The sequence below is a fragment of the Vulpes vulpes genome, chromosome 12, assembly GCF_048418805.1.
Source record: "Vulpes vulpes isolate BD-2025 chromosome 12, VulVul3, whole genome shotgun sequence".
NCBI classification, from domain to species: domain Eukaryota; kingdom Metazoa; phylum Chordata; class Mammalia; order Carnivora; family Canidae; genus Vulpes; species Vulpes vulpes.
The window spans coordinates 164,204,313-164,226,589 of record NC_132791.1 but is presented as its reverse complement, the minus strand read 5'-3'; the positions used below and the strand labels follow the sequence as shown (position 1 = coordinate 164,226,589).

The 22,277-nt window shown below is 40.9% G+C and overlaps 1 protein-coding gene across 1 annotated transcript in view; it reads right to left on the bottom strand.

Moving 5' to 3' along the window:
- Window positions 1-22,277, bottom strand: part of SLC25A33 (solute carrier family 25 member 33) — a 34,687-nt gene that overhangs the window by 5,776 nt on the left and 6,634 nt on the right. The window contains exons 2-5 of the mRNA XM_026005065.2: window positions 15,999-16,178; window positions 4,035-4,112; window positions 1,831-1,931; window positions 64-130 (exon numbers count right to left, since the gene is read on the bottom strand). Of these exons, the coding sequence (XP_025860850.1) occupies window positions 64-130; window positions 1,831-1,931; window positions 4,035-4,112; window positions 15,999-16,178 (426 nt within the window). The remainder of the gene's footprint in view (window positions 1-63; window positions 131-1,830; window positions 1,932-4,034; window positions 4,113-15,998; window positions 16,179-22,277) is intronic.

The following is a 22,277-nucleotide window of genomic DNA, read 5'->3' as shown; positions in this document are numbered from 1 at the left end:
ACTGGAATTGGGAGGAAGGAGAAAATCCTCACGAATATTAAGGAGGAACAATTAATGACTTACTTCCGTTCTAGCTGCATCCGAGTTTTAACCATCCATATAGGATTCATTAAGGTATTTGTGACAAAAGCTGGAAGAAAAACAAACAGCAAATGTCACCATTGAACACAATCCATGCTTATTAAAGCTATTTCATATGATAAACTTTGAGATCAGGATTTAAATGGCTTAAAAGTAAAACTGGACAGTAGGAAGAAGTTACATTTCCAGACTGCAGATGGAAGTTACACTCTCTTAAAATGTAACATCCATTGAGATGTTGGACCTAAAAGAAACCTCTCAATTTTCTAGAGCCCTGTCTAGTCTTTCCAACCTGTAGGTGGTGCTGTTGATATTTCTGGAAATGTAATTTCTATGATAAATATGGACACTATTCTAAAACTCAATTTATAAGCTTCAGGTCTAGAAATAATTTGTTTTAAAAAGTTAGTGATCTAATCCAAAAGGTTACCTTATATCAAATCTAAAACAGAAGCCACTAAATCTCCATTTACCTGAATTTGAACATACACATTTTAGTATCTCATTAATCATTTCAGGAAATTGAAGTTTTAAAGGATGATTTGCTTACAGGAACCATTTCTAAACCCTTTCCCATCTTTATATTGCTCATTGTTCCAGATCAACCAGAAAGAGCAGCATCATGGCATCAGCCTGACAGTGAGCTCTGAACACCTCGATCCCTCCACAATTCTAGGCAGATTAATTAGGAACCAAGACGGTGGTTTAGAGAACTCCCTCCAGGTCTGCTTTATTTGCCAATGGTTCTTTTAAGTTAATTTTGTAAAAGTCACAAAACCAACGAGCAGCTCAGAGATTATGGCTCACTCGCGACCACCCCTGGGAGCTCACCCTTGGGAGAGCTGACCCGTTCATTCGGTCACTCCGCATTTCCTCCTTGGAGTTCCGTGTTCGATAGAAATGCCTTTCTTGCATGAAGCAGCTCTGCATATGCTATCTTCTATTTGAGGGCCAGTAATTATGACTCGGAACTGCTCAGATGTGTTAGTAGAACTCTTATTTTGAGTGACAGAGGCAGATAAAACTGGTGCATACACACCTTACAGGCTGGCAGGAGGCAGAAATGCTTCATAGCATACCAATTTAAGTTCTTTAGGAGACGCTTCCATTTACATAAGACATAAAATGGTACCCAAAAAGAGACAGCCTTCTCTCCTCAATCTATAAGTCCATGGTTCTTTGTCAACTATTTCCAGGGGAACAAATCCTGTTATGAATTTTCTTTTTTTTTTTGTTATGAATTTTCTATAGTAAAGAGAAAGGATTCCCTCAAAAGGGAGCAGATACTCCTTGATCTGGTACTAGCCCTTCTAAAAGGTCTCCACAGCCCCGTGCCCTCATCACAGAACCTAGCTGTGGACAGAAATGCCAACTGTGCATGGGATATGCTGGACACAATGGGGAGTCACAGAAAAAAACCTCAAATTCTTAAAATAACTTTAATGCAACAGAAGGATATGGAAACCCATTAATATTCCTTTAAAAAAGATGTAATACTAATGAGTATGCACGAGCACAGATGAAATTTTGAGGAAGAATAAAATTTTAGTTGTCAAAGAAAACGGAACCGAGTTACAATCTATTCTTGAACATTTGTGTTTTATTAGTTCTAACATAAAGCACTAGAAAAATGACTTTAGAGGCAAAAGATGCAGAGAGCTAATTTCTGGTTCCTGGAAAAAGCTGTTTGGCACAACACATGCTTTAGAAAACTGAGAAACTTATCTCCACTCACTTAGGGTAACATACCTGCAGAGCCAGCTGAGAAAATATGCACAATATTACTGTTAGGCACAAAAATGCCATTGAACTGCTCTTTGGCTTTGGAGTAACACGCAAAGTACACAGCCCTGTTTGAAGAAAGAGAGAACGCTACAGACATTGGCATGGCATTATATACATCCTTCCGCAACCTCTAAAAATGTAGGAAAGTATAAGAAGGTTAACAGGTAACCAAAAGCTTGACCTTATAAACCACAAGCTGCTGCTTATCCCTCCAGAGAGTATTTCAGTGATGGCAGAAGTATCTAAAATAACTGGGGAAGAGAAGATTTTGGTAATATACAAAATCCATTTATATTCTTCATTCTGGATAAATGTCAATTCCTTAAGCAACCAAAATCTATACAACTTTTAAAATTCGTAATACTCTAAAATATACCACACTCATCCTGCCTCACATAACAATGAGTATGTCAAATTATATTTGACTTATTTTGATGACTCAGGGTCACACAGGGAACAGCCATCACATATAAGTTTTCATACAGAGCTTCTGCTACTGAATACGCCCCCCGCCTCCCCTCAACCCCGTAACTCCTAGAGGTGGAGTTTGGCCTCCCTGCTGCCTCTCTGGTCAGGTCTTCTCTGTCTGCTTTCTTTCTTACTGGGCCTGGGGAATAGTGGCTGGTTGGTATTTTCCTCTGCTCTTTCACCAGCAATGTCAGGGAAAATGTCTCTTCATTTTTGCTGGCCAATGCCTCAATCATAGAATGTATTCTTCAACTTAGGCCCTGGACTACTTATCATTATTGTATTATGTAACAGTATTGTTTTTTTTCCTAGGTCCCAACTGTTCTAAATGGGTGTGGCAGCCAGGAAGCTACATCAGATTAACAGGTGTTACCAAATTAGCACTGTCCACAAAGAGATACAACTCATTTTCTTTATTGAGTTGTGGACATATGCAGTGTGACATATCCACCATCTATTAATAATGTATACACCATATAATCTCACAGACTAGTGTTTTTATTTTTAAATAGGTTATACACATATGCTACAAAATTCTAAAGGAACAAAAGGATTTAATAACAATCTGAATTTTTACAACATCCTCAGGTGATTTGTATTATAAATTGGAGCAAAGATCTGCAAGAATCCTAGGAAGCTTTTAGTCTTCACCTTTTATAGAACATTTTTATTTTTGTTATAAAGATTAATTCTCGGGCAGCCCGGGTGGCTCAGTGGTTTAGCACCGCCTTCAGCTCAGGGCCTGATCCTGGAGACCAGGGACTGAATCCCTCGTCGGGCTCCCTGCATGGAGCCTGCTTCTCCCTCTGCCTATGTCTCTGCCTCTCTTTCTGTGTCTCTCATGAATAAATAAAATCTTAAAAAAAAAAAAAAGGTTAATTCTCTTTAAAGTCTGAGTATTACATCAAGTAATATAAGTATCTTACCCCTGTCACCCAGCTCCCCTCCCAGGAGGCAATTTCTACAAGTAGTTTCTTATCTACTTTTCAGAGATATGTTACACACACACTTCACCTGTTCACTTTTATCAAACACAGGCTTTAAAGAGATTTAAGCCTCATAACAGAATAAGGATGTTTTAAATAAAGTAAAGCCTGGAAGCCTTTAAATTCCTTCAGATCTCAGCTTCTAAGTGCATAGGAATTACCTGGGAATCTTGCTAGAATGCGGATTCTGGGGTACAGTCCGAGAGTGTGTAGTTCTAACAAGCCCTGGGTGACACCAATACTGCTGGCCACATACCATACTTGAAGTAGCAGATACTTTTTTTTTTTTTTAAGAATTTTATTTATTTATTCATGAGAGACACAGAGAGAAAGAGAGAGGCAGAGACACAGGCAGAGGGAGAAGCAGGCTCCATGCAGGGAGCCTGACATGGGGACTCAATCCCGGGTCTCCAGGATCAGGCCCTGGACCGAAGGTGGCACTAAACCACTGAGTCACCCGGGCTGCCCTAGCAGATACTTCTTTAGAGAAGATTATAGGTGATGAGAGCAGATGAATTTTCACTTACGAATAAAATAACTAGAATCTCTCACACATACACCGAAAGACATACTAGCAGTTGTCACTATTCTGTATGTCAGATGTGTTCCATACAGAAAAAAGAAACTGGCCATCTAGCAGTACTGCTTTTCAGTAAGAGAGGAGTCAGTATTATATACTATACATAGTGAGCCAACTGAAAGTTTAATGCTTACCTTGATGGCGCAACTCCAACCAAATTTGGACCCAAGCCTCTAAAAAGTGACTTTGGTCCCTCCTTCTCCAAGATTGACCTGAATAATAAGAGAAGATCTTTAAAATCCTTTAGGCAGGGCCTATGCAAAACAATGAGGCCTCAGCTTTCACATTAGCTCCGTGAATACAGAACAGAATGTTTACAAGAGCCCAGACTCTTACCTGATTGTCCTACAATACAGCATTAGAAGACTGAAAAATACTCCTTTTATGATACAGAGAAAAAGCATGCTTCAGAAGCATCAATTTGACATGTTTTCAAGAAGCCTTTTCCCTAGTTCACATGGGACCAAGATGTTCAGGTCCCATGAACTACTGGGACTACTGGACTACTGGACTACTTGTTGTACTACATGCTGAACTCCTAATATGGTAGGATGAGCGCCTGGCAAAACATCTGATACAGGGAATCATATTGTCATAATAACAAAATTCACTGAGAAACAGGTTCTGAGATTTCTTTGGATTGTATTCCTTTTGGATTTATTCCTTATCTCTAATAATCCAATCTTCCAGATCTTTACTTATTGTAAAAGGCCCCAATCAGGGATCTACAGAATAGAAAAACCTAATGATTTTCATGGGCTGGATGAATCTTATTTAAAGACAAAGCATAAAAAAATAAATAAATAAAATAAAGACAAAGCATAGTATCTCAAGCTTAAAGAGAATACTGCTTTTTCTTTTTTTTTTTAAATCATAGTAACATATATATAAGATGAAATTTACCATTTTCAAGTGTACAGTTCAGTAGTAGTATTTCCACATGTTGAGCAACCATCACCATCCATCTCCAAAACTTTTTCATCTCCTTAAATTGGACTCCATACCTATTAAATACTAACTCCCCATTACCCTCCCCCACCAGCCCTCGACAACCACCATTGTGCTGTCTCTATGAACTGGACTACTTTAGGGATCTCAAACGAGTGGAATTGTTCAGTATCTGTCCTTTGGTGGCTGGCTTATTTCACCCAGCACAGTGTCATTAGTGTTCATCTATGTTGTAGAATGTGCCAGAATTTCCCTTTTTAAGGCTGAATAATACTCTATTGTATATGGGCCACATGTCATTTATCCATTTATCTGTCAATGGACACTCAAGTTGCTTTCACTTTTAGCTACTGTGAATAATGCTGCTGTGAACATGAGTGTCCAGATATCTGTTCAGGTCTCTAGTTCATTTTTTTGTAATTTAAAAAAAAAATTTTTATGTATGTATGTATGTATGTATGTATGTATGAGAGAGAGAGAGAGAGAGAGAGAGAGAGAGAGAGAGAGAGAGATGCAGAGACCTAGGCAGAGGGACAAGCAGGCTCCTTGCAAGGAGCCTGATGTGGGACTTGATCCCGGGATCATGCCCTGAGCCAAAGGCAGACGCTCAACCGCTAAGCCACCCAGGCAGGTCCCTAGTTTAAACTCTTAGGGGTACTTACCCAGAAGTGGAACTGCTGGATCATATGGTAATTTCTGTTTAATTTTTCGAGAATCTGCCATGCTATCTACTATAGCAGCTGTTTATCATTTTACATTCCTACCAACAAGGCACAAGCGTTCCAATTTTTCCACACTCCTGCCAAGGTGCTTTAAAAAAGTGTTATTTTCTGATTGAAAATGACTAAGGAAAGGATTGTATAGAACATTCTTTAGAGGCATTTTCCTGCTCCAACATGATTCTTCAAGTTGGTTAAATTTATTCTTTTCAGTGGCTCAACTGGCTCAATTTCCATGGTACCCAAGAGAATTTACATTATTACACGGAGGTCCCCTCTAATCTTTTCTTACTGCAGATTTTTCTGCACTCAGTAATTAGTACCTCCAATTTCTAAGTTTATCTAGCTCACTAATGATCATATTGTTGTCAAGAGTTTATATAATGCTTTACCTTCATTATGACTCCGAAGGTAAAATAAAACAGTTGTGTTCCACTTTATGGAAAAGCTATTGGTAAAGATTCTGAATCCTGCCAATTTTATTTCTACCACCTTCCACTTTTCCCATAAAATTTCTGGAAACAAAGCTGAAATTTTTGGTGAAGAGGTTCAGTTGATCTGGTCCCTGGTATGCTAGGCAATGTTCAAGTTTTATCCAGAAAGAGGAAGGAAGCTTTCCTTCCTCTTCTTTCCTTTTTCAGGTCAATGTAATTTTTCACGGTCTAGAGTCCCTGAATGTACAAACTAAAACATTTGAACCTTGGCTTCTTTCTTCAAATTTTTGGATGTTTATAAAATATTTCAATTGCTTGAAAATGAAAGTATATTTGCACCTGTAAGAGCTGTCTTCAAAAGTAGCAGACTAGCAATTAGATATGAAAGAAGAAATAAAAGGTATTTAGATTGGAAAGGAAAAAACAGAACTTTTTAAGTGGGGCTCAACATGGGGCTTTTGAATTCACAACCCTGAGATCAAAACCTGAGCCGAGATCGAGAGTCGGAGGCTTCACTGACTGAGCCACCCAGGCATGCCCCAGCAAAACTCTATTCACATAGACTACACAATCATTAACATAGAAATACTAATTAATACACTAAACAATTACTATAACTAATAAGTTCAGCAAGGTTGCAGGATATAAGATCAATATACAAAAATCAATTGTATTTCTACACAGTAGCAATGAACAATCTGAATACAGAGATAAAAACTGATTCCATTTACAAGAGCCTCCAAGAGAAGAACACTCCTAACCACAGAGATGGAGTAGATCTGTGATTGCCAGGGTGGAGTAGGGGGAGTTGGGAAAGACTGCTAGTGGGTACATGCTTCATTTGGGGTGATGAAAATGTCCTAGAATTAGATAGTGGTGGTGGTTACATAACTGTGTAACCACTGAATTATACACTTTTAAAAGGAAAAATTTTAGGATATGTGAATAATAATAAAGTGGATCTCAGTTCCATCTAAATAATTAATTTATTCCAAAATATTAGGAAGACAACAGTCTTCTTTTCTTTTTAAACAATAGTCTTATTTTCTTATCATAGAATGTTTTTCTCACTGGCAGTTATCAGCCTGGGCCCTTTTATGGGATCCCATGACACACTCTTGTTTGTGTAGCCCAGCCTAAACCCTCTGGTCACCCCTGAGTATTGCATGAAGGACCTCTGTGTGAGATACTACACAATTAGAGAGTGCATCTCACTCTAAATAGAGTGTACCTTTTTTTTTTTTCATGGCACCTAGAGAATGTAAAAGCACAGCGTTTAAAATGAAACCTAGCTATACAATATAACATCACTTGGCAATAAAAAGGAAGTACTGATACACACAACAAGGATGACCTTCAAGAAACATTTGGTTAAAAGTGAAAGCAGCCAGACACAGAAGGGCCTATGTTGTATTATTATATTTATATGAAATGTGCAGAGGAGACAAATACAGAGACAGAAAGAAATTAGTGGTTGATTGCCTAGGCTGGGGCTGGGTGATGGGGAGTGACTGCAAATGAGTGAGATTTCTTTTAGTAGGGATGAAAATGTTCTAAAGTCAAATTAGTAGTATTGGTCACACAAAACTCTGTGTACATACTAAGGACGGCTGAATGGTATTCTTTAAATGGGTAAATTGTTTGGTACGTGAATTATATCTTAACGTTAAACAAATCAAGAAACAACACAGCAAGGAAGAAAGAAAGGCTCCTTGAAAAAGGTCTAATACCAGAGTGGGGGCATCTGGGTGGCTCAGCTGGGTGAGCCTCTGCCTTCCCAGATTGTGATCCCAGGGTCCTGAGCTCCGAGGCGTTTCCCGCTCAGGGGGGAAGTCTGCTTCTCCCTCTGCCCCTTCCCCTGCTAGTGCTCTCTCGCTCAAATAAATAAAATCTTAAAAAAAAAAAAAAAAAGACAAAGGTCTAAGAAACAGAGGAAATATTGGCAGGAACAGTTTTAAAATTCAGTTCTTCCATTAAATCAATCACAACATATAACTGATCGATCTGGAATATGGACTGTAGATTAGTTAAGAAGTAATATATGAATACTGAATTTCCTGAATGTGAAAAAACAGTACCATGGCTCTAAGAGAATTACCTTGCTCTTAGGAAATAAATGTTGAAGTACCAAGGGTAAAGGGGCATAATGATGCATGTAAGCTATTTTCCAATGGTTCAGAAAAAATATGTATGTATGCAGAGAAGAAATGAAAAAAACAAATGTGGCAAATATTACAAATTGGTGACTTGAAGAATATAACCAAGTTGTCTATACCATTTCTGTAACTCTTCTGTAAGTCTGAAATTATTTCAAAGTAAAAAGTTGTTTTTTTTTTTTTTTAAGGTTTTACTTATTCATTCATGAGAGACAGAGAGACAGAGAGAGAGAGAGAGAGAGAGAGAGAGAGAGAGAGAGGCAGAGACACAGGCAGAGGGAGAAGCAGGCTCCATGCAGGGAGCCCAACATGGGACTTGATCCCAGGTCTCCAGGATCACGCCCTGGGCTGAAGGCAGCACTAAACCGCTGAGCCACCCGGGCTGCCCAAAGTAAAAGGTTCTTTAAAAAAAAAAAAAAAAAAAAAAAAGGTGTGGGTCATAGGTTATAAAAATATTAAGCTCATGACAATAGCCCACAAAGTCACAGAAGCAAGGGGTGGGGTAAAGACCATTCTTGGGTTTCTGCAAACCTAACACACGAGCTGAAGTTCGTGCACTTTGAGTGAACTTTCACACTGGCTAAAACAAGCCACTTGGCTCTTACTGGAGGCAGAAGAATTTAGAGTTTTCAACTGTAAATACTTTTCTTTTACTCCTTCTCAAAACAGGACTATGCTTTCAAAAAGCCAAGGTCTCTGAACAAAAGTGTCAAGTGACACCTTGAAATGACCTACAACTTGCAGGAGGGTATAAAAGACTTCAAATGGTCAGTATACTCAAACATTTTTAAAGCTTGGATTCTGTCTGTGGTCCCATTAAGGGACAGGGCATAGAGCCAGGCCCAGGAGGCAGTTAAACACAATTAAGGAACTCTGGCTCCAGGAGGCCCAAAAGCCTCTCATCTATAATGCAGTAGGGAACTCGTGTCCTCAAGCGACTCAGGCCTTTTAAGAACTGCAGAAAGACAGTCTCCATAGCTACGCATATTAACAGTGGGCAAAAAGTCAAATCTGTTACATAATTCAAACTTCCAACCTATCTGGATGTTTACAAAATTCTTCTGGAACAATCAAGTTCCTACTATAAATGGTACGCCTTGGCTTCATAATAAAGCATGTTAGTTAGGATCCAGACTGACCTTCCCACAGTCGTATCAACTTTGATTTAGAGAAGAAATGCAAAAGGAAATCAGGATCTTGTTTGGAGCATTTCATTCTCCTTGCTAGTTTTTTTTTTTAAAGATTTTATTTATTTATTCATAGAGACAGAGGGGGGGGGGGCAAAGACACAGGCAGAGGGAGAAGCAGGCTCCATGCAGAGCCTGACGTGGGACTTGATCCAGGGTCTCCAGGATTATACCCTGGGCTGCAGGCGGCCCTAAACTGCTGCGCCACTGGGGCTGCCCTCTCCTTGCTAGTTTTAATCACAGTACATATACCGTAGACTAATCCAAGACAAAGATCTCATCTGAAGATAAAATTTTTTAAGAGATTTTATTTATTTATTCATGAGAGACACAGAGAGAGCGAGAGAGGCAGAGACATAGATAGAGGGAGAAGCAGGCTCTATGCAAGGAGCCCGATGTGGAACTCGATACCACATCCTGGGATCATGCCCTGAGCCAAAGGCAGACGCTCAACCACTGAGCCACCCAGGTATCCCTAAACATGAAAGTTTTTACAAGACAGAGACTAGCTCACTAATATATTACTTTTCAGATTAGAAAGGTACTTGAAAAAAACAAAAATAAAGTACCTGAGTAATTTACAGAATGGGAGCTCTGATAGGGGGGAAAAAAAAGATTAACTCATAAAGCAGGCACAAGAGATAAACATTTATTAATTAATAATCCCTATGACAGGGACACCTGGGTGGCTTAGCATCTGCCTTCGGCTCAGGGTGACATCCCAGGGTCCGGGATCGAGTACTACATCGGGCTTCCCACATGGAGCCTGCTTCTCCCTCTGCCTATGTCTCCGCCTCTCTCTCTGTCTCTCTCATGAATAAATAAATAAAATCTTTAAAAAAAAATCCCTATGGCAAATCAAACAGCAAGAGCCTAAACATGCTAGCATCTTGCCTTTTTTAAGTAACTATATTCAAAATGTAAAGATTATTGGTGCTCCAGTGAAGGATAATTTTTTTTTTCCTAACAGGTTACCCTAACATGAGATACATGCAAACACTGATTTGCATTTTGAAAAGTAAACTTCCTGTAAACAAATTCTGTTGCCTGTTAAGTCTTTTAAAGTATTACTGCCTGAAAGAGTAAGCCTAGAAATAGGCTGCTTAGTTTTAAGTGAATAACCATTTTATTCACTTGGGTTTTTGGTAACCAAGTGTCTTCTAAAAATGTGAACAATCTTGATGGGCTTTGTGGTATAGAGAAAAGGCCTGACTCTTGTCCTCCTTTTGTCATTTACCAGATAAAAAGCCCTCTCTTTTTGTAGATCAACACTCCTAATAGCTCACCCACGTCAATGGAAGAAGGAGAAAGCTATCTAATAATCTACGTGAAAGAGCAGGATGGCTTCAACCAGCGTGGCAGGAAACAAGAAAAGTAGCTGCCATCTATTACACCACCTTGAAAGTGTGCTTCCTTATGCTGGCACAGTCTTTTTATGTAAGTGCTGGGTAACAGGCTGCTTTTAGTACAAGAGGGAGAGACCTATATTACCCCTGGAAAGCAAGTATGCTTTCTTCAGATGAGAATTATGTAATAGGATATTCCCCTTTTTGCCTTGGCCACCAAGAAACTCAGTTATAAATCTTGTTTATTTTTATTTATTTATTTATTTTTAAAGATTTTATTTATTTATTCATGAGACAGAGACAGAGACGGGGGGGTGGGGCACAGACACAGCCAGAGGGTGAAGCAGGCTCCATGCAGGGAGCCTGATGGGGGACTTGTTCCTGGGACTCCAGGATCATGCCCTGGGTGGAAGGCAGGCGCTAAACCGCTGAGCCACCCAGGGATCCCCCTAAATCGTAAGTTTAAAAAGTGCAGAAAGGGGATGCCTGGGTGGCTCAGGTGCCTTGAGCATCTGCCTTTGGCTCAGGGCATGATCCCAGAGTCTCAGGATCGAGTCCCACATCAGGCTCCCTGTAAGGAGCCTGCTTCTCCCTCTGACTATGGTCTCTGCCTCTCTGTCTCTCCTGAATAAATAAAATCTTTAAAAAAATTAAAAAATTTTAAAAAATATAGAAAGTACCTATTATGACAGCAGCTAATATTTATTATTTACATGGCATGGTGTGTGTGCTGAGTTCTTCATACTCAGTATCTTACAGCATGCCAAAATCCATCCATCCATTCATTCATTCATTCATTCTGTTGGTACTGAATGCTTATTACTATGTGACAGGTAGCATTCTACATGCATGGGGACACCTCAGTGATCAAGACAAATCAAAGTCCCTGTGTTCAAGGAATTTCTATTCTGGTGGGGGCAGAGAGAAAATAAACAATATAATTATGTAAACTATCCTGTATGTTGGGTGGAGGTTAAGTGCTGGAGATAAAAACAGAGCAGGAAGAAGGGATAGGGCATGAGAGGAGGGCTCGTTTTAAATAACATGGTCACCGGAAGGCCTTCCTGCAAAGGTAACAGCTGGGAGCCAGTCAGGCAGAGAGTGTCCAGTACAAAGGCCCTTCCTCAGAAAACGTTCCAATGTTCCCAGGTTAAATGGCTGAGAAGGAACAGAAAGGAGGCCAGTGTAGCTGGGTAGAGGAGAAACATCAGGAGGGGAGGTCGGAGAAGTTAAGGGAGGGGTGGTAGCTACGGTAGAGCCTATGGAGTGGTGGGCACAGCTTTGGCTTTTCCTTAGAGGGAGAGGGCAGCCCCTGAAGGGGTCTGAGCAGAAGATTTTTGGACTGCTCTGTGGAGAGCACAGTGAGAAGTGGGAGGTGGCAAGACTAGTTAGGAAGCTAGTCTGGTAACACAGTAAGATGTGGTGGCCTCCATCATGACAGTGGTGGAGAAAGGAGTGCAAAATATATATAAATATGTCAGATTCTGTACATATTCTGAAGGCAGAGCTCAGAGATTTTCCCGTGGGGTTTTGAGAAATAAGGTCTCAGGATGCCTCTGGGGTTTCAAAGATCCAGAATGGGAAGGATGGGGTTGTCTTTAATGGACAGAGAACACTTTGGGAGCAGTAGGTTTGGGGAAGTTCAGTTTTGCACAAATTACACTTTGGATGCCCAGAGAACACCCCAGCTGAGAGGTCAAACACCCAGCTGGACTAACGTGGGAGGCTCAGAGGAGAAACATTGTCAGCTTACAGGTGGTACTTAGAGTTGTAAGACTAAAGCATGATCTGGCTGTCGCTAGGGCAGGGGACCACCACAGGAGCCCTTGGGGCCCTCCAACATCAAGAGGTGGTCACGGAGGGAGGCCTGGGTGGCTCAGCAGTTGAGTGTCTGCCTTTGGTTCAGGGCATGATCCTGGGGTCAGGACTGAGTTCCTTGCTGGGAGCCTGCTTCTCCCTCTGTGTCTCTGCCTATCATGAATAAATAAATAAAATCTTAAAAAAAAAAAAAAAAAAAAAAAGGTTGTCACAGAGACTCAGCAAAGGGGCAGAAGCAGCAGCCAAGCTTCGTGTGAGCGGGGGGAGGGGGGGGTATCCTCATCTACTTTACCCTTAGCTGCTTCAAATCTTCCTTAGAAATCTATTTTATTTATTTTTTTAAAAGATTTTATTTATTTATTCATGATAGACACACACACACACACACAGAGAAAGAGAGAGAGAGAGAGACAGGCAGAGACACAGGTAGAGGGAGAAGCAGGCTCCATGTCCGGAGCCCGATGCGGGACTCGATCCCGGGACTCCAGGATCGCGCCCTGGGCCAAAGACAGGCACTAAACCGCTGAGCCACCCAGGGATCCCCCTAGAAATCTATTTTAAGGTGAATATATATTGAGATGACATCAGGCAAGTCACTTAACCCCTAATCTGCATTTCCTCATCTATAAACTAATTTCACACCTGAATGCTCATCTAAGGATTCTTGTGAAAAATCGATGAAATGATACCACAGAAACATGGTCATTTTCTAACTCAAAAGCTATAAACAGCAGTTCAGAGTCTTAAAAAATGTATATACACGTCAAGCTGAGGAAAGAAAGCTTCATGAAACAGCTCGGGTGGAAAATGCCAATTTACAAATACTTTTCTAATAAAATGTAATGACAAAAATGTTAATTAATATTTCCATTATTCGTATTTTGTTTTTTTTCTTTTTTTTTTTAATTTTTATTTATTTATGATAGTCACAGAGAGATAGAGAGAGGCAGAGACACAGGCAGAGGGAGAAGCAGGCTCCATGCACCGGGAGCCCGACGTGGAATTTGATCCCGGGTCTCCAGGATCGCGCCCTGGGCCAAAGGCAGGCGCCAAACCGCTGCGCCACCCAGGGATCCCCTTGCGCCACCCAGGGATCCCCCATTATTCGTATTTTGATGTGAATATAGAATAAGTGATTTTAAAAAGTACTCATGCGTCAGTAAGGCCTCAAGATTGTGCGGCTGTGGCTGCATGAATGCTGTGGGCCCACAGGGAAAGGAGCTATCTTACGTGTAGCGTGGTGTGAGCACTGTTCCTATATCTCACAAGACGGCGAGGTGTTTTTTTTCCCTTTGACTTACATTTTAATATACAATTGTCCTCACTGGGGGAAAATACTTATGTAAGTGTATATATACACACACACATATATATATATATATATATATAGAGAGAGAGAGAGAGAGAGGGAGAGAAAGAGAGTGATTTACAGGAGATAGAAGAAAGATGGAGATACTACAGTTGCAGAACAGGCATCCTGAAAACTTTAACTAGAGAAACATCCCCATTTACCTTACAAACTTGGCTCTGTTGATACCCACAACTTCTGGCTAACAGGTTCCAGTTACAGTAAATAGACAAATCCACTAGTCATGAGTTATTTGGCAAGCACATAAGAGGAAGTTTTTCTGGGGGGGGGGGGGGGGGTGTCAGTAAAGTTGGCAAATTACCTGTCTGTTTCATTATGTTCAAAGCACTTTGTGTTCCTCAGAAGAAAGGTGTCATTTGAGACACTGCCACTGCCTAAACATAAAAAGGCATACCAGGATGGGGATGTTTCCTCAGCCATAGTTTTTTAATGACGTGGGCTTATCTCCCTCACTACTCAGATCAAAACATGCCTCCATATCTCTGTGCTTATCTTTCCTGGGCCTATCTCCCAGGTAGGCTTTCTGCCTTTTGTGTCTCCACAGCCCTTTTCCATGTTTCACTAAACTGACAGATCCTCTCAGTACCTCTTGGGTACCAGCCCTCTTTTCCCCTAGTTGGGTTTCTGATTCTCTCACTTGGGACCTTGCCCTCAGCCGCTGGTTTTGCTGTCCAGTTTTGCTGAATAAACTCAGATGCACTCTTATACACACATCTGGCATGGAAGTCCGGGTGACTCATTAGTAGACTTTACAAACAAAACGTGCCTAAAAATAAATTAAGCACTTTCCAATTCATTCCACCTTATCTAAAATGTGAGTGAATTCTGTCCAAAGTGCTAAGTGATATGGTTATTAAGACAGAACATTTCCATTTTATCACATCTTTTTCTGTTTCCCAATGAAACATCTATATTGACAAACAGCAATGTCCTTCTTGAACACTTATCTCTGATAAGTTTCAGAGATCTGAGTATCATGTTTAGCTAAATTCAACTACTATTTATTGACCACCTTTTATTTTTTTATTTTTAAGTAATCTCTATACTCGACGTGGGGTTCAAACTCACAACTCTATAATCAAGAGTTAGACCCGCTTAGGGCACCTGGGTAGTTCAGCTGGTTAAGCATCTGCCTTTGGCTCAGGTCATGATTCCAGAGTCCTGGGATCGAGCCCCTCATTGGGCTCCCTTGCTCAGTGGGGAGCCTGCTTCTCCCTCTCCCACTGCCTTTCCAACCCATCCCTGCTCATGCTGTCTCTCCCAAATAAATAAATTTTCAAAAAACAACAAAAAAAGAGTTGCGCACTCTGACTGAGCCAGCCAGACACCCCTGTTGAACACTTCTTTTAAAGTACATGGCCCCGGGACACTTGGGTGGCTCAGCTGAATGTCTGCCTTTGGCTAAAGTCATAATCCCAGGGTCCTCTGCCTATGTTTCTGTTTCTCTCTCTGTCTCTCTCATGAATAAATAAATAAAATATTTAAAATAAGTATGTAAATAAGTAAAATAAAGTATATGACCCTAAGCTAAAACTCAGGTATTGCTGAGGACTCTTCTGCATTTGATTCTGCCTTAAGCATAGAGACTGATAGGCCATATTCAGTCTGTGAATATTTAGTCACTTCATAAGCAAATGAGACATTTTTTAATGCAGTAAAAATAACATCCTAGGCAGGTAGCTTCAGTATGAAACAAACATTTAAAAAACTATTTCACCAAATATACGTTGCAACTTTTCTATAAATATGAAATTATTTCCAAACAGCAAGCAAAAAACATCAAAATATGTTGTCTCTATATTATGCGCAGTCTTTAAATTTTTAATGTCACTCTACCAACCCAGATCTTGCCAGCCCTCCAAAGATTTCGGGCAAGAGCAACACCGTGATGCAACAATTTAAAAATGGATTTTTTGTTTGCTTTGTTAGGTTTACTTTGACTACTGCTTGATGATGATCACACGTAGCCCTGCTGCCAAGGGAGGTCAGAGCTCAAAGGTATTAGTACGGAAACCTAATTGTCAAGTTTGGACAAAGACTGCAAATAGAACACCGCATCTGGTGAGCCTGACAGACCTTCTGTACTTAGACTGGGCGCTGGCGTCCAGCACGGTAACTTACTTCAGAACCTGGAAGAGTCCAGGTGTCACGGGTGTTGGTCTCACCATCCCAGCTCCGCTAATGGTCCCCAGATGAACCTGAGGATAATAGACTGTCCGAAGAGCTAATCTTGAAGACTGCAACCGTGTCTTAATGACTTCTAGTGGACAAGTGAAAATAGCACCAACCGTGCCCCCACATCTGTAAGAGAAGAAATAACAACAGGATAAGTTGTACTATTCCCTGTGCTGATAAAGTGGGAAAATTCATTTTTCTCTATTAAAGAAAAAGGCACCTGTTTGTTTCATAACTAGAACATACTGGGAGGTAAAAAGAATTTGTTGAAGTCTCAGCAGCTAAAGACAGAACCACCGTTAACATGTTGGCATACCCTTTGGGTTTTTATCACTGGCTTTTTAATGACCCCTCCCCTCACTTATCTGCCTGCTGGTCATCTCTCAGTCTCTCCGAGGCTGCACCTTTGCCTACAGTATCATCTATGATGACCATACACTAGGACTCTGTGCCAATGTCTACCATTTTAACCCATTAGGAGTGCTCGTCATTTCTAACTTCACTGCCATGCTGCAGTGACTCTTCTAGACAATTCACCTTTGCACAATTGAAAGTTACTCAGGGAATTTTACTATTTTGAGAAATCAATGTTCTCTACAACACAGACTTCCATTAGAGTATGATTAATTTGGCCTCCACTGAAAATTAAGTTAAAGCTCCTTAAAATGAAGTCCTTAAGCATCCCTCAATCTCCCTGGATCAGGGTTCCCCCTGACCACTCTTTATAGTTTGTTCATGTCAAAATATTAACTGAATTTAAAATTTTAAATATTTTTCAAGACAATTCAATTATTTATTCTAAAATACCCACTTTCTTTTCTTTTTCTCTTTTTAAAGTAGGCTCCACACCTAGCATGGAGCCCATCGCCAGTCTTGAACTCCCAACCCTGAGATCAAGACCTGAGCTGAGGGGCACCTGGGTGGCTCAGTTAAGCGCTGGACTCTTGGTTTCAGCTCAGGTCACGATCTCAGGGTTGTGAGACTGAGCCCATGTCCAGCTCCATACTCAGTATGAAGTCTGTTTGAGACTCCGGACTCCCTCTCTCCTTCTCCCTCTCCTAGACCCCACACCCTCCTGCATTCTCACACATGTGCTTGCATAAATCTTTAAAAAAAAAAAAAAAAAAAAAAAAAAGGAGGGACACCTGGTGGCTCAGCAGTTGAGCGTCTATCTTTGGTCCAGGGCACGAGCCCAGGGTCCCAGATTCGAGTTCCACATCAGGCTCCCTGCAGGTATGCTGCTTCTCCCTCTGCCTCCATGTCTCTCATGAATGAATGAATGAATGAATGAATAAATAAAATCTTAAAAAAAAAAAAAAAGACCCTGAGCTGAGATCATGAGGCGAAAACTCAACCGACTGGGCCCCCCAGGTGCCCCTCATCTTTTCTTAAACAATAATGTCCATGAAATTGCATGTCTGCTGGGCTAGCCATGATTAATAATGTCAGGGACCATCTAAAACCATCCCACTAGTGTTACTCTTTGGGAAACACTGATGATCAGGACCTGTGTCTTACTCGTTATATCCCTGGCATCAGAACTCACAAGTGCACAAACAGTATTTGCTAAGTGAAGAATTACTGAATTCAGATTTCAAGGACAATGTCTTTCAGGGGATCTAAATGTTTGAAAAATAGCACATATTTATACCTTCTGTCAAAGGTTCCCTTAGCCTGGGAGCTCCTTGTAGGGAGGGGATGAGTATTCACATACACTTGCACACAGGTAGGATAACACCTGCCAAACAGGTGGCTCAATAAAAATGCTAAGCACCAGCACCTGTGATTGGGAAACAGCAACATCAAGAAAAGACAGGCGCTGGCAGACACAGTACTCAAGTTAGCTTCCCTATGCCACCAGATGTAAATGTTGGAAATTTAGAAGTGAATCTAGCACCCAACACAAACGGTGAAGTAAGGAATGAAGTAAAACTCCATGTGGTATTTTAAAATCAGGAGCCCCCCCCCAAAAAAAATAAATAAATAAAATAAAATAAAATAAAATAAAATAAAATAAAATAAAATAAAATAAAATAAAATCAGGAGCCCAAAGTTCCAAAGAACAAGTACAATAATGACAACTCAGAGCCGGAAGTTATCAGTTTAAATAACAGCATTACTGCCAGTGACTATGTTATAACAGACATTCAATTCTCCAACTATCCTATATGAGGTAGGAACTATCATTCACCACGAGAAGTATGAATGTCAGAAAAAAAGAGAATGAAATGTACAAACTAGGGGGAGAGTGTAGAGGAAAATGGTAATTTTTGGCTATTTAAGCAAACCTGCTTTAAAATCATGTTGGTAATGTACCGTAAATTGAACTATTTACGTAGCACAAGGTTTTCTGAACTGTGGGCCAAAGGCCATCAAGCAATTTAGGGGATCACAGTCAGAATGGCAAGAAAGACTTGATGTGTATCAGACAACCATCATTTGACCTTCAAGGGTTTTGCCAGTGGTAGTGTCCTTTTGTTTTTAGATGGAGATCCCTGGTCTCAATGAGGTCATGTACTTTTTCAAAGTCACAAAGTGACTAAGTAGCTAAACTGAGACCAAATCCAATGTTCTTCCCACTATAGGAGGATGATGGAAAGATAGTTTTGTATCTAATTTAGACTATTTACATTCACTATACATGACAAATTGCCTATTTGACAATTAGGCCTTTAAAATTCTGTGTTCTTCTGCACCAATGAAAAATTGTGAGTCTAACTGAACACTGGTCTGTATAATTTGCTCTAAGCACTAGAATATGTCTAAAGAAAATGGGATATAGTGGGGAGTGTTTTATTTTATTTTTTATTTTTTTGGGGGAGTGTTTTAAAAAAGGTAAAAATCACTAATTCATCTCCATTCACACGAAATAAATCACCCTTACCTATTAGAAAAACGACCATGTGTTTTAAAAGGCTTAACATTAAAAGACATTAGAAAACTCACACACACTACAGAGTAAGGGTAAACATCTGAAATCTATGTTCAATAACATGACTCCACGTTGCTGAAAAAAACCCAGAACTTCTGGGTAGTCTTTCATAAGAAAGTCAACAAGTTCAAACACGACACAGGTCAGCCACCTTTGCTTTGTCCCCATGTCAGTTACATTCCTCACTTTGGCCAACCATCAACCAAATCCATGCCACTGATCAAAGGATGACCCACTGGAAGGTATGCCTGCCCCAGAAAGCAAGTGCCCTCCTGATAGCAAGCTGGTGACCTCTTTGAGGCTAGCAGACTATGATCACTACCACACACCTTCTTATGTGTTATACCCCGTGCCTATGGCAGGAGGGGGTGGTGGTTGTGGTGAAAAGACCCAGGCTTTCTAGAATCCTCACCAGGGGACAAGCCAAGGTGCACTCAGGCACCTCTTCTACAAGACAGAGTGATGTCACCTCACAGTGTTACAGGCAATGACAAAATGGGGAAAACAATGCCAACTATAAACAGTGGTAAGAAGCAACTATTCAGCAGGTGAGCCCCTCCCTACCTACTTGAAACCTTAGATGAGAAACCATCATCAACTGTAAGTTTTTTTTTTTAAAGATTTTTATTTATTTATTCATGAGAGACACAAAGAGAGAGGCAAGAGACACAGGTAGAAGGAGAAGCAGGCTCTATGCAGGATGCCTGATGCGAGACTCAAATCCCAGGACCCCAGGATCATGCCCCAAGCAGATGCTCAACCGCTGAGCCACCCAGATCTCTCAACTGTAAGTCATTTTAAATCATGTTTTAAGTCATTAAAAATTTTTAAGTTATTAACCTATGTTGGAAACATCACCACGAAAATACTTCTGATTACAAGGAAAGAAGTTCTGATACTAAACTGAAATTTCCAGAGAAGATTCTTCTTGAAATAGAAACATTTCACAGAAAAAAAAAAAAGAAACATTTCACAGAATTTTATCTTTCAGCTCAACTTTTTTTTTTTTTTTTCCTTTCTTCATGAACCAGCACATAGCACATCCATCAGTCTGGGGAGTATAAACTGACTTCTTTGAATTGGCTTTCCAAATTTTTCTAAAAACATTTAATCATGCTGGGTCCAAAGCACTTGTGATTACAACAAATTACCTTATTTATAGAAAAAAGTTCCTGCCAATTCTCAATTCTTTGATACAAAGATGACCTTCGGTATTAGCTTGGCTCCTAACCATGGTCACTCAGCTCAGATAAAGCCCTGTCCACTGTGACTCTGTGCAGTATTTATTAACTGGGTTTTTCATGAGTCTCAATTCAAAAAGATATTATTAGCTCCATCCACCAGTTCTCCCCCCGTGTCTGCTTTTCAGTTGTGCTCTACTGAATTCAGGTGTGTCCAAAACTTCTATCTCAAATCTCATTCAAAACCTCCCTCCAGCAATGCCAGCCAGAAGTATGGCTTGAGGAGACTTGGGTCTGCTCTTTCTCTTCCACTCCTTAAAGGGTCCTCTGGGCACGAGGACAGAGGAGTGAAGTGGTTTTTTTTGTTTTGTTTTGTTTTTAAGATTTTACTTATTTAAAAAACAAAACAAAACAAAACAAAAAAGATTTTACTTATTTATTCATGAGAGCCCAGAGAGAGAGACAGAGGCAGAGACACTGGCAGAGGGAGAAGCAGGCTCCACGCAGGGAGCCGGATGTGGGACTCGATCCTGAGACCCTGGGATCACGCCCTGAGCCAAGGCAGACGCCCAAACACTGAGCCACCCAGGCGTCCTCCAAGTAAAGTGGTCTCATGTGGTTGGTTTCTGTTTGCTGTGGGCCCACCTGGCTGTGTGTTCTGCTAATGGCCTTGGCAGACGTTATGATTTATGTGTAGGTGGTGTGCAAACCTTCTTGGAGTGGTGTTCCATCTCACCACAGGCCCCAATACTGGGAACCCCCATAGTGGTCCCTCGAGCAGTCCCTCCCTGCGTGCCTTCCCCTCTTCTGGTCCCCGTGCTCCTTGACACCAAGCGGCGTCCCACTAGAGTATTCATTCTTCCCTGTCAGGAGGCAGTGAAGTTGGCTCTTGGTGGGAAGTCCCCCCATATCCATCCCAAGCACAGCACACCAGTTCCTCCTCATCCAGCTGGCATGGGCTAACAACCCACCTGCAGGAAGCACTGGCCAGAGAGCAAGGTACCATCCTTACAAATTCCCTCAACCTACAACCCAGACCAGTAGGGACTGGGGACAGCAAAACGCTCTCCCAATACTCCACGTGCCACAACACTGACAACTATAGCCTGTTTGCTCTGTATATACAATCTGGGGTGAAGTGGTCAATGGCAGTCAGGCAGATTCTCCATCTTTAAGTCTCAGGGTAGATGCCTCTTGGTTCAGCTGAGGGTCACAGGATCCAAAGCACAGACAATAGAAAAAGTCACATCCAATGATCAATTATATGGTGGCAGTGTTGGCATCATATCATTGGGAAAGCAAGTCTGAATGGATACCAGTATTTCAGATCACTAATCTTCAAAGTGGGGGCATACTCCTAAGTGTGCACAATAGAATACTGGCCTGGTGGGGAAAAAAAAATTACAGAAAAAAAATTTCAATTTTGTATAATCTCTATTTAATTTCTATTTTGTATATATGCTTTACAATATGTATAAAATTAATAGGATAATATAAATTTATACATGCATAAACATTTTAACCACAGGGCTGTGTGATTAGTCTGCAGAGCACTGCTCTAGACCAGTGGTTCTCAAGTGTGGCAGTTATGTCCCCATCCGAGGGACATCAAGTAAGGTATGGAGACATCGTTGGCTGTTGCTACTGGGGGAGGGGATACTATACTAGCATCTAGTGGGTAGAGACCAGGGTTGCTATTAAACATCCTACATGGGGGATCCCTGGGTGGCGCAGCGGTTTGGCGCCTGCCTTTGGCCCAGGGCGCGATCCTGGAGACCCAGGATCGAATCCCGCATCGGGCTCCCGGTGCATGGAGCCTGCTTCTCCCTCTGCTTGTGTCTCTGCCTCTCTCTCTCTGTGACTATCATAAATAAAAAAAAAAAAAAAAAAAAAATCCTACATGGGATGCATGGGAAACCCCACAGTAATATCCTGCCCTTTGACAAAAAATTGTTGGGCCAAGGTTGAGAACCTCTGTTCTAGATCAATAAAATGGACAATCTACTTGAAAACAGTACAACCGATGTGGAGGGCATTGCTGGTCGCCTCCCCAGCATCCATTCTCTTCTTCCTTAATGAAGTCTTAACAAGACTCCAAATTTCTTATGTCAT